Consider the following 13,419-nt stretch of genomic DNA (forward strand, 5'->3'; position numbering starts at 1 on the left):
ATCTTACTGCCTTATTATCCGTCAGCCTTTTGCGATAACAAACAATGTTGTAACATTTACACGCTGTATTAGAAAGCCGATTGTAAAAGCGGAAGGGCTCGGGAGCGTCTTCAGAAGAGGGTAGCAAGAGTTCGTTAAAAAACATACCAGAGTTGTTGATTTCAGAATGGTGTTTTATTTTTTTTAGTTGAACAAACATAGCAGCTCGTTTTATAGTGTGTACTGTGTGTTATTCAAGCTTCACGGTTTTTATTCTACATTTGATTGAATTAATATGCATTGACAGCTAAAAATAATACTTTCAAAACTCAACAGCTAATTAGAAAACAACTCATTAGTTATGTCACAATATATTGTTGAAATTTAAAATATCATGGAGGCGCCTGGTGGATGTCAAATGCTACGTTTCTTTAGACTTAACACTAAGAACACCACTGTGAATTATCTTCTGCTACAGCGTAGCTGAACCTCAGGAAAAAAACATGTGAATATAAAATGTATTTCCTTGTCCCTGAAAGACAAATACGAAAATTAAAAAAAAAAACAAAAATAAATAAACTAAGGAATGGAAAATCAATCCATGAAGTCACATGATCGGCTTATTAATCATGCTAAACAAGTGTCCCCACGGATTGTGGCTTCATCCGGCCTGTAAACAGAGCCACAATAAAGCGTGGTCAATCTTCATCTTCTTCGACTTTTTTACATCATAATCATCAGGATGATGAAACTTCGTCGTGTGCTTTGGAAAAGAAATTGAAGCATCAGCCTGATGGATCCTATCCATGTGTCGTCTGCCAAACATCAAACAGACTTTCATTATGTAAACATAAATATCCAATGCAAATAATATTGCTGTCAAACATTGTTTTTTTTATATTGTACGATAGTTTTAAAGTATAATCAACATGATTGTTAAAAAAGCTTTCTCTAATTATTTCTTTAGCGCAAGATTGGATGTTTTGATGCCTTCATAGTGGATTATTTTAACCATTACCTTTTTTGAATACTTCTGAGGACCACTTTCTCGGTATGCATTTTTTTAGTTCCACGATACCAAAATATAAGCTATATGCGTCGTAAAATGTGCCCCTTGTTTACGGATATTGTAGCTCGGCTGTCCTGTGTTGTTGATCAAATATTGTACGACGATTATCACGCTCTTTTTTTTCTTCCCCTATCACTGGCGCAGTCTGTTGTGTCCTGCCTTCCATTCAATTATTCCATTTTTAATCTATTATCTATCATAATCACGTTTTTATGGTTCCAGCTCCTTGAGCGGTGTATTCCATTCCGTAGATGAACTAGATAGTGTCGACAGGTTCTGCGCACAGAAGCGTGATACGGTCTAAGCTGGTAGCTGGTAAAATTGTTTGATCCTCGGCTCAAACTGTTCCGTTTCTTTCGCAATATGATGTTTTTTTTATCGCTATCCCGTTTGCTATCGTTGTCCTCCAGAACTCACTTAACGATCCTATTCGTAGGACATTAACGACTTCAAACACAGTCATGAGCATTGTGTGTGTATGTGCGTGTGTGTGTGTGTGTCTATGTTCATTTTCTTTTCCTAACTTGAGGGTGGGGAAGTTTCCCACCCCTAATCTACCCTCTGCCGGACAGAAAGAAAAGATGGCGCACTTCAACATCGACCACCTTGGGCTGACCTTCGCGAGTCCAGCGCGAGTGGCAAAGCTGTCGATTCAGCCAGTCGTGCGGGGTGACGTTCATCACGATAAAAAAACCCATAGTGTGCCTGCGATAATCCTGAACTGAAGGTAGAGGGAGGGAGACCCCGACCCCGACCGAGACTTCAGGCTGCTCCCCGAATCATGCTGTTGTTGTTGTTGTATTTTCCGTTTCCCCCCAGCTCACTATCTCTAGCTATCTGGCACGCAATCGTGTGCGGATAGTTTGGGCCTTCACACTCGCCACGCCATAATGATCATTACGCTTTCGCACAAAGGGAGGCACATACTTGCACAATGCTGCCTGGTTGGTAGTGCGCTGTAGCTTCTTGTCTTGTTGCTGCTCGGCAAGTCTGGGCAACCGGCAATGAGGAGTTCCACGCTTTCCCCTACCCGGCCCGGATGGTGTGGGGTTAGCTGCGGCAGCACACACTGCACACTCCCCTGAATAGAACTATCCGCGTCCGCAGTAAGGAGCTGGCGAGAGTTCCACCAGCAGAATGTAGTTTCACGGGTTTGGTTGCGCGAGGAAAAACGGCCCGTCCCAGTCAGTTGGGAAGATAAGCAATGGCCCCGGTATGGCACACCCTTATTTCCGGGGGGCCCTAACGGTAGACGGCGCCATTGGCCGCACCCTGTTGACGCGTGCACCATGGTAAACGGCTCGTGTCAGGCTGGGGTCAGGTTTCAGCGTGTTGTTTTAACCGCTTAGCTGTCTTGGCGAAAAATGTCAAGAACAAAAAAAAACCTCTCGTAATGGGTAGAAATTATTCGTGCGCGGAGCGTTTCGTTTTTATTTATTGAAACGTTTTTCACTTTCTTACCATGCATAAATGTCATCCTAGGCATGCAGGTTGTGTAAATGTGCGTTATTTTTTTTTTAACAATTTACACACTGAAATAATTTAACAAATGCATGGTTTCGTTGAGATGTTAGATAGTGTGACATAAGTCCATAACACTTCCTCTATTTCTGTATGGGATTTTTTGATAAAACATTATTTTATTTTCCTATTATTAGTATCCAAATTTTGGTTACATGTGTTACATAACTGTCATAGTCATATAAAGGTACATGTATCTTTTGCTAAAACATTATCATTTTGAATGCTGGATAGGCAAGAAGCGAGAAATCTCTAATCCTGTTTAGCTAATCCTCTCTGCTCTGAACACCATCTTGTTTTTTAGTCTTAAGTTTTCGGCCATGTTATGCACATGGATTTGGACAAACCAAATCCTTTTAAATCATTAAGGCTGGTATACCATCCGGGTGGACAGAGGAAATCGCAAGACCACAAAGACGTCTGTAGCGCCGGATAAGTAAGTAAAGTAAGTCAACATTGTTAAATAAACGGTGTAAATTAACACAATTTATGCCTCTGTGCATGGGTGACACAGTGTGTGTGTGCATTCCATTTATTTGCCGTATCCTATCACCCGCTAATCGAATCGACGGCGCCTTGGAAGGTGTGTCAAATTAGTGACTCGGCTCGCAGCGAGCATTTTCTGCCCGTACGGACTTGTACGGTACGACAATATGTACCTTTTTCTAACCATCTAACTGGCAAATAGACGCACACACAGACACAAACATACTTACATACACACATACCTAGTGTCTGTATTTGATCCTGTCCCTGTAGGTAAACCGGCCTTGCACAACGACACCACAATCACCGGGATCGGTCCTTTTTTACGACGATCGTCAGGGCGAGGCGAGGCACCTCTTGCGATTTTAGGAGTTGCTGGTTATTTTTCCTATCTTTCAACTACCGGAGAAAGCTTCCCTGTCCCCTTTGCAGCCCTAGTGTGGCCTTTAATAATAGCTTGTTTGGCATTTAAATGCTATCCGTCACCACCAGGGCAGCACTATCGCATCGGAAATGAGGAACAAATGACGTAGCGGCTGATGGTGCAAACGAGGCACCCGTAACAGTGGCTATGATAGACATTTGCAAAAGAGTTGTTTTGAACCAACCTCGTTAAGAGGAAGTATATAATCAGCTTTTGTTCATAACAGGTAATGTTTAAGTATTTTAAGGGATAGTTATCCCCAATATCACATGAGACACAAATCGTATGACGGCTTGTTTCGAGAAATTTCTGGAAGAGAAGTCCTTAACATGTCCATGTTGCCCTGTTGTACCACGACAGGGATACGCAGCTACGTAGATTCGTTCGATCGGAATGTTGTATATGTGCACTAACGGTGTTGACACTCCCTTTTTAATTTCTTGTCCGATGCGGGGTAATATCAGCTTTTATGCTGTTTGTATTTCGCCTAGCGTGGCGAGCGTGTTGGTCGCCCTGTTTACCTATCTTCTGCCTATCGTTAGCCTAAGTAGATCATTATCTGCCCACGGTAGGTTGTGCTTGAATCATTTTGATGTATAGGGCTTTAACGCCACAAACATTGTGTTTTCTGACAGCCTGATATTAGAGGCTTACTGAAACAAATGCATCCTCACTGTCAAACATTGTCGACTTAGAAGTAAAATGTTTACTTGGCAACCTGAAATGTTCTTACGGGGAAAAACATTAAGAAATGAACAATTATTTACTCTTTAAAATCAAATAGCATTACATTTTCGACTCGTCACTCCATAATAGCGTTTGCCTGTACAATAGATGTAAAGAAGAATAAAAATTGTTTCAACAATTCGCAACTTAGATTCAGCAATTCGCGTGTAATGGCTGTAAATTACAATCCTCTCTGATTTTGTTATGCCTTTTCACTTGTAACTCAATCTAAAACGTGTTCTGAATGTATTAAGACATACATCGTTTGTTGACTTTTATTTATATGATCCTGTCACACAAGCTAACCATGTGCAAACATTTGCATCGTAGAGACAACTCATAAAGCGTGGTTGTAATTTTATCGCAATCTAAAATTGTGCAACGTCCCTTGTGCCGGTGATCATGGCGCGACCATCATTACCTTATGGTATGGCCATCTTGCCGGTTAGAATGGCAATAATCGTAAAACTGCTAACAAACTGTTTCTAACCTTTCGCAGGATAGGTAGAATTTAATGAACGACGGGTGGCACCGTTACAGCCATTTAACGTCGTAAGGTGAGGCGACCTCCTTTTCCCTATTAGTCTACGCTTAAGCTCACTCCTTCGTTTCTGCACCGGGGGTTTGCGCGTGGTAGATAGTTCCGCTCTCGTCATTCTCGGATGGCGTGTACGCTTATTTCCATAACCCTTTAAAAATATGATATGTAGTTTGCTTTAAGAGGCGCATTCTGATCGTGCTATCAGAGGAAGTAATTGAGTGAAATAATTTAATTGGAAGAATTGGGAGACAATTCTACAATGTTTCGTTTTACTGCCCGTGCGAATTGTTAAAAAGTAGTTTGATCTAGATTGTTAACTGTACTGCTTTTTGGAAGAAAAGTTTTTTTTATTGTTAAGCTGACAATATTCTTATTGCTTGAGAAAGCAGCTTGGTGCAGTAAGTCAATGATCTAGCACTTGTCAATAATCTTGCCAATGATGAAGAGGATAGCTGAAAAATGCTTCACTTGTATCAGGAGTTTGTAGTCTCCAAAGTAACGCTGCACTGTAGGTCTTTAGGATATATCAAATACAGTTCAGGCAGTGGCCGTTCAAAAACTGTCATCGTTCAATTGAGCGGTCTCCGGAGCTACAAACGTTTGAGCATTGCGTAGTTAGTAATAGATGAAATTTCTTACACCTTTTTTCTTAATACACAACGACGACTTTAATCGTCAAAGCTGAACCAGGCTGTAGAACCTTCGATAGATACAGTGAAGGAAGCTGATCCAATAACGAGAATGACTATCTGAAGTTATTCAATTATCTTTATACAAAATGCCATACTATTTGTTGTCTAGCCGTTGCTTCGTATAACACCTTCCAGGGCACAGAAGAGTCCGCCACTTTGCCTCAGACCTCACGATGCGAACTATTTCGACAGTATGTTTGTTATTCTCACCTTGTACTGCTTATAATTTATGGTAATCCCTAGCAGCCGGAACTTCCCAAGAAAGAGGTTCTGTTCTATGGTCCATTTCAATTTATGGAGTCGTAGACCGAACTGTTGCCATTTTTATAAACTGTATACCAATATATATTTGAGTGCTTTCAAGGTGAGGATTGTGCATATCACGACATAGAAAGCTCAGGTTGAATAATCTGCTTCAAATCCTTTGCATTTTGAAACCTTGCTCGCATGTCACTCCACAACTTTGATAGATCGTGAAATTACTACGATATTTCGAATATATGCTGCGATGTGACGAATCTGCTGGATACAAACTCCTTTTTTCTTTCGGTAGGGTTAATCCGATAAGGGCGATTAACAAGAGGATCACTTACAATACAGAGCGGTTAAAAAAATAAAATAAAGTTTTACTAACTAGTAAATTAATTCATAGCAATACTAGACTGGTCATCACATTACGTTCTATCCCTTCTTTTTTGTTTATAAAATAAACGACTCATCACAATTCGGTCCAACTCTATGCAGGATAACGTCTTACGTCATGGCAACGTTTATTGGTTACGTAATAGCCTTCAAGCGATAAAACCAAATACAGCTAACGCTCATCCTAGGGCGATACGTACGACCACACCTAGATCAAAATGTAAAATGCGACGACTGTCCTGAGGGGTAAACGAGGTATGGGTGAAGCAGAGCGGTAATAAATGGTTTTGTAAGTGTGTCCCTTTAGCGATATACGAATCATCCTGCGGGGCCGCCGATAACTACGAAGGGTAAGCACACCAATAAACAACGCAGTGAGCGCGTGCGACGACTATCGGGAGCAAACAACTCTACATCAGGCGTACAGGCTACCGGCCACACCTATGTGAAGGCGAATATTCTGACGCCATCCTGTAGCTCGTGAATGCAACAGCTACATATCACTACAGCAAAAATACCACTACCATGCTTAGCCGTTGTTAGTGTTAGGTTCAGCGCTACTACTGCATTGCCATTCTTTCCAACCGTCCTAAGTATTTTAGTGTGTATTTTCTCTCTTTTGGGATATTTTTTTAAATAGTTTGCCTGCTCACCAGGTTAAAGGCCAACAGGCTGGGCCGAAAAAACAACAAACAAAAAGGGGAAAATTTATGGCGCTACCTGCCCACGGGTGGTCGGCCAGTGTGCTGCCCGTATCATCACTATCACACGTTATTGATAGGCTTGGGCTTGGTTCCAGTAAAGTGATTGTTTTTGACGCGCAACGGCAACACGACAGAAAAGAAGGAGTGGAGACCACTCGGGCAGCTTGGGTGCTGCAAGCGAAAAAGGCTGACGTGCGAAGGGCTAGTTTGCTCCAGCGTACGAAGCACCGAGTAGAATTCGTTAGGTTTTATGTTACTTTTTTTAGTTGTAATTTAATCATACTAATAATCATCTACAAACGCTCATTCGATGCTTCTTGCTGTCTTTCGTAAGTGTTGTTCTTCTTCTTTTTGACGTAACGACTTACGAGGTTATGCCTGCCCCATACAGACTTTCGAGACTTAAAATGAATCATGCAGCCGGATAGTCAATCGTTCCTACGGGGTGGGGAGGATGGGTCCATTCTAGGCTTGAACCCACCATGTTGTTAATAAAGCGCAATTATCAAAAATTAAATCTCCGGAGCCGGATACAGACCATCATCGATGCTGATGGTGCTTAATTTGAAGCATTCTTGTATATAATATGTTAAAATATCCCTCACGGTTGACCCGACTGGGTCGGCAAATCCTGTGTCTGTCGCATGGGAGGCAGCAGGGCGTTTAAATAGGATTTAAATATGTATTATAATTAGAGCATGTGTCAACATAAATTAAAACTGAGATTGATTACCCCCCAAGAGTATTGATTACCTCTGGAGATGACACTTTCCAGATGTTCGTGAAATGTGAGCTTGTTGCCTAGCAGAACACCAAGATCTCGTATGAAGGATGTGCGTGCTAGCGTGATGTGCTAGTGCTATTCACCGTCATTATTACAAGGGCATTTCGATATTCATTTTTTTTAATACCTTCTTCCTGGAACTACTACATGCATGTGAAAATATTTTGGGCAGTTTAAATGTAACATAGGTTGATTGGAACTGTTAACAGTCTGTGAATCTGGTCAAGATTGTTATCTAAATGCTTCTTCTATTCAAAGGCTATTGCTAACCCGCAAGCTTCCGGCTTCTCTTTGCAGGGTGACGCTGGACTCGAGTACATGTTCAAGTTCGGGTACACGCTCGTGCTCGTCACGGTAGCGATAATGATTTGGGCCTCGCTTGCCCGAGCCCGCGAGATAGATACGCAGAACCATCCACCGTGCGCGTTCAATCCACTGTGCACCTGCTCCAAGAGTGCGCCAGATCTGGGCATCGTCAACTGCCGTGAAGTGCTGTTCCCGGCGGTGCCGAAAGTCATCAACAGCTCCAAGGTAGTGTGATGCGTCATTTTTACCGACTCATATGCTAACGTGATGCTACCTTTGTTGCAGCTTTTCATGCTCACCATGGACGGGACGGGATTGCGCGAGCTTGAGCCATACTTCCTGCAGTCCACCGGTCTGTACCGGCTCGAGATCACCAATAATCCGCTCACGGAGCTGCCAGACGAGGCACTGTACGGGCTAGAGCGTTCGCTCTGGGAGCTTGTGCTGGAACACAACCAGCTGGTAGACATACCGTCGCGCACGATACGCGATCTGCGCAAGCTGCGGCTTCTTAGCTTGCGCGGCAACGACATCACCACGGTTGCGCCGGACGCGTTCCGCGGCATCGAGAGCACGCTGCAGTCACTGGTCCTGGCCGACAACTCGATCACGCAGCTCGCCCCGAGCACACTGGCCGGCCTGCCTAACTTGGAGACGCTCGATCTGTCCGGCAACGGGCTGATGCAGCTCGATGCGAACGTATTTCGCGATGGGTTGGGCAAGCTGTCGAAGCTACTGCTGGCGGACAATCTGCTGCAGCACGTGCCGTACGATGCGGTGAGCGTGCTGAGCCGACTGCGCACGCTCGATCTGTCGCGTAACAGGCTGCAGGATCTGACCCCGGACGAGGACGAACAGCAGGGCATGCCGGGGATGCCCGGTGGCAACTACCGGCTAACGCTCGATTCGCTCAATCTCAGCTACAACGAGCTGGAAACGCTGCCGGCTGCCTCGTTCACGCTGTTCGACACGGCCAACGTGACGCTATTGGATGGCAATCCACTCAACCTGATCGAGGACAACGCGTTCCGTTCGGCCAAGATACGCGAGCTGTACGTGCGACACTGCGACTTGGACCACCTGGAGCCAGAAGCGTTCTCCGGCCTGGAGAACTATCTGCAGGTGCTCGATCTGTCCGGCAACAATCTGACCGAGGTGGCGGACAACCAGTTCCGTGGGTTTGAAAATTTGCGGTACGGTATTGGTGTCAGAGCCAATCTTGAAACACGCGCGTGATAACATCCACTTGTTTTCTGTTTCGTTTACAGATACCTAAACGTGAAGGACAATCTGCTGCGCCATTCGGATCAACGCAATGCATCTCCCTTTGCCCGGCTCAACCTGAACCGGCTGGAGGCAGTGGGTCAACGCAATCAGCCGATCACGCTAGCCGAGCTGGGAAATATGCGCAACCTGCGATCGCTCACCACCTCCTACCTCCCGTCCGCCAGCCTCGGTCCGGACGATTTCGCTAACTTCAGCCCGGAGCTGGAGGAGCTGCGGCTGAACAGGGCCTCGCTGAAAGTTATCAAGGCGCACGCCTTCACGCACGTGCGTGGTCTCAAGCGGCTGGATCTGAGCGAAAATCGTATCGACTCGATCGAGCCGGACGCGTTCAGTGACGTGGGTCACTCGCTCGTGTCGCTCCGGGCGTCCCACGGGCTCGGCTCGCAGCTGGTTGTGTTTCCGATCGAAGCGTTCCGCAAGCTGACCGCATTGGAGGCGCTCGATCTGAGCAACAACCGGCTGAAGGCGATCGGCGACACCAGCTTCCATCTGCTGCGCAATCTGGTCAGTCTGGAGCTGCACGACAACCAGATCGATGCGCTCGCAAAGGGTACGTTCCAGTCCGACATCCACACGAAGCTAATGATGATCTCGCTGGGCTACAACAACATCAAGCAGCTGATCACGCACACGTTCGTCGATCTGGAGGAGCTGGAGGCGCTGCTGCTGGGGGACAATCGGATCGAAACGATCGAAAAGCGCACCTTCATGAACTTGAGTAACCTCAAGCTGATCAACCTGCGCGGTAATCGGCTCAGCAAAATCGCAGACGAAGCGTTCCAGGTTGGGAGATATGCTTTTCGCAAGGGTTTGTACGGTTTGCTCTAATCTGTTCTTTTTTGTTACGATTTTACAGAATCTGCCGGAGTTGGAGAAGTTGGATCTGGCATACAACTCCCTTACTGCATTCGATTTCATGTGTCTTGATCAGGCAAGCTTCAGGAAGATGCTTTGTTGAAGGCATTGAAGATTGCAATATAATGTTGTGTTCTTCTGTTATAGGTTGGCTCACTGACTTTGCTTGAGGTGGATGTTAGCAACAACAAGATCAAAACGCTTGGCACGGTAGAAAACGCCACCGAAAATGGCGGGCACCGGGAGCAGCAGCAGCTGCAGCCGCAGCCACCACAGCAACCCACCATACACTCCAACATACGGGCACTGGACTTTTCCAACAACAACATTTCCCGCATCATGCCCGGCTACTTCCGCCCGACGGAGCTGTCGCTGATGAAGCTCGTGTTACGCCAGAACCAGCTGTCCACTGTTTCGCGCGAGCTGTTTGGCAATATGCCACATCTGAGCTGGCTCGATCTGTCAAACAACGAGATTGTGGAGCTGGAGTACGACGCACTACGCAGCACTCGCAAGCTGCAGGTGCTGAAGCTCTCCCACAACCTACTCACTGAGGTGCCAGCCGAGCTGTTCCGCAATGTGCACAACCTGCGTGTGCTAGAGCTGGCCCACAACAGCCTAAAGTATTTGCCCGACAGTCTGCTGCTGAGCGAGGGTCTGGAGCGGCTGGACGTGTCGCACAACCAGCTTACCAAGATACCCGTTACGGCGCTGTCAAACATGGCGGCACTGTCGCTGTGCGAACTCGACCTAAGCCACAACCACATCGGAGCGATCCACAGTATCGATTTGAGCAACAAATTCCGCGTGAGTATCGTTCGAATGCCTGATATCTGTTCCCTTGACATAGATGTTATGTTCATGGCTTAACAGCATGGTCTTGCAGAAATTAAAATTGCATTTAGCCTAAGAACCCAACGAGTTTACACTTTTTTGCTCTCCGCAGTCGCTGTCTTGGCTGGATCTTTCTCACAATCGGCTCGTAAGGCTGGAAGATGCGGCTTTCGCCACCCTGCCTCGACTCTCCGTACTGAATCTTTCCCACAACGACGAGCTGGAAGTGATGGGCAAAGCATTCGTAGGGCTGGAAAACAGTCTAATTGAGCTGCAGCTGGCGAACGTTTCGCTCAGCTCGGTGCCGGAGCTGTCCAATCCCTCGCTGCGCACGCTCAAGATCTCCCACAATGATCTGCCGACGATTCCGCCAGAGCTGGCCGCTAACATGACGTCTCTCCGGGAGCTGGACTTGTCGGAAAACGATCTTACTAGTGTGCCATTGATAACGCACTCACTGCCAAATCTTAAGTATGCTACCACAAACACTCGTTTTGGTATCAAAATCGTTTCAATATGTTAACTTATGCTAATCTCTCTTTCCAGGCGCCTGTCCCTTTCGGGAAATCCTATCACAACACTGTCCAACACGAGCCTGCTTGGAGCGGCGGACACACTGGAACAGCTGGACATTGCCAATCTTAACCTGCATTCTATAGAGGTAAAATCTAGGGATATTTAGATGGGCGTTCTTCTAGATTATCACAAAACATTTTGCACGCTTCACAGACAGGAGTCCTGAACAAGCTGCACTATCTACGCTCGCTCACAATATCAACCTTTCCGGCCCTTCCCAATTTTAACATTCCCCGCATATTGGAGAATACAAACAATTTGCGCGACCTATGGATAGAGGCCCCCAAACCACCCTCGCCCATTAGCGTTATGGGTGGCCCGGTCGGCTCCACGTCGAAAGCCTCAAAACCCATCGCCGTGGCAGCAACAGATTTACGCCGCGAGATGGACGGTGTACTACCGCGCAAGCTGCAGAGCATTACTTTCGGTGGCGTTGGCTTCAGCAGGCTCTCTGACACAGTGCTCAAGGGTGTCCGTTCTGCTACGTTACACTTCCGGCTGCACAATACCTCCCTGGTAGCGCTGCCGGGTAATCTGTTCCGCCACATGGGCAAACCGGTGCGCAACATAACGGTCACGATCGATGAGGACAACGATCTGCTGCAGAGCGTGCCCAACCCGAACACGGCCCACTATCTGGCCCTGCCGGAGCACGTCTTTCTGACCGAGCTGCAGATCAGTGGCAGCGTGCTGAATTGCGACTGCGAAATAGGGTAAGCGGAAACATACACAGCACATACAGCTCCCACTAATGTCACCCTTGCTCTTTTATCCTCCTTGGCAGGTGGATCGAGTTCTGGCAGCGCAAGCGACGACAGTACCTATGCCCCGCCAACCCGTGGACGGAAACGAGCCTAACGAACTACTTCAAGCACGCGACCCCGCTCGCCTACGCCAAGGGCTCCGACTGTGGTGATTCGGCGAACGAGCTGAGGGAAGCCCGGTGCAGCAACAAGAACAACGATCTGCTGCTGGAAGTGCTGAAGAAGGATCTCGAGTGTGGCTGGGGCAGCACGGGCAACCGTCTCGGTATTGTGCCCGCGATTGCCTTCGTGCTGGTGTTCATCGTCCTGCTCATCTGACTCATGCGCTACCTGTTCCGAATGTACAGTGAATTCTACGACTACCTCGAGCAGCTCTATAGCGAGCAGACGATCGGCGGAAATGGATCTACCGTGGTCGGCAGCTACTTGGACGATGGCTGCGACTACAGCAGCGAACTAGACATTGAGCTCGAGGAGCTGTGAATGCTTTATCCTTTCCATCCTTTTTATCCTTCCCCAGTTTGTCGTTTATGGCGTTTGTTTGTTTGTTTTTTTTTTAATATAAGTAACACTCTACAACTAGCGCAATGTTCAACCCCCATTTTGTATGTGCACGTGTTTGCCCGTTTGCTGATGTTAAGAATGTTGCTAACGTTCACAAATGTACCAATACTGGGGACGAAAAAGACCGACTGATATGCGGTTCAACAAATGGCTCGTCCGGGAATAAATGCAACCTTCCACTACTCAGGAATCTTTACCAACTGACTGCCGGGGACATTTACCAGTAAGGAAGCATCTCACTGTCATCGTTCGTGTTATCTCGCCTCACAACTTATTTATTCGTCGTTCCAAATCGGTAGATGTGTCGTGTCTTGTTCATTTCATGCATTTGCTGGGTTTATAAAAATTCTAGAACGCATATAGCATTTAAGACTATTGTTGTTGAACAAACCATTAATAAAGCTTCGTCAAATGAGTTGAAATTGATCGCGTGTATTACTTGTAATAGCGCCGGATAAGAAGATAATACACGAACTCGCTGCACCAATGGGTCGGAGTCGCTTATGCTTTCTCGCGCCTACTCATCATTTGGGATTGGTTCCGACTAGTTCGCACCGGGTCGTGAAATGAATCCTTTAACCCTCCACTAATAAAGGTTCGTTAAACTCATCATTAACTAGTTCATCAAAGTACTGTGCCCATCACGAGAGGACCTCTGGTTAAGA

General features: G+C 46.3%; 1 protein-coding gene across 1 annotated transcript in view; it reads left to right on the forward strand.

The window, feature by feature from the left end:
- Positions 1-13,176, forward strand: part of LOC121592892 (chaoptin) — a 30,848-nt gene extending 17,672 nt beyond the window's left edge. Inside the window, exons 2-10 of the mRNA XM_041914768.1 lie at positions 7,866-8,099; positions 8,160-9,067; positions 9,143-9,944; positions 10,018-10,092; positions 10,164-10,823; positions 10,963-11,321; positions 11,397-11,511; positions 11,580-12,139; positions 12,211-13,176. Of these exons, the coding sequence (XP_041770702.1) occupies positions 7,866-8,099; positions 8,160-9,067; positions 9,143-9,944; positions 10,018-10,092; positions 10,164-10,823; positions 10,963-11,321; positions 11,397-11,511; positions 11,580-12,139; positions 12,211-12,508 (4,011 nt within the window). The 3' untranslated portion in view covers positions 12,509-13,176. The remainder of the gene's footprint in view (positions 1-7,865; positions 8,100-8,159; positions 9,068-9,142; positions 9,945-10,017; positions 10,093-10,163; positions 10,824-10,962; positions 11,322-11,396; positions 11,512-11,579; positions 12,140-12,210) is intronic.
- The last annotated feature ends 243 nt before the right edge of the window (positions 13,177-13,419 follow it).

This window comes from Anopheles merus, chromosome X, assembly GCF_017562075.2.
Source record: "Anopheles merus strain MAF chromosome X, AmerM5.1, whole genome shotgun sequence".
Classification (NCBI taxonomy): domain Eukaryota; kingdom Metazoa; phylum Arthropoda; class Insecta; order Diptera; family Culicidae; genus Anopheles; species Anopheles merus.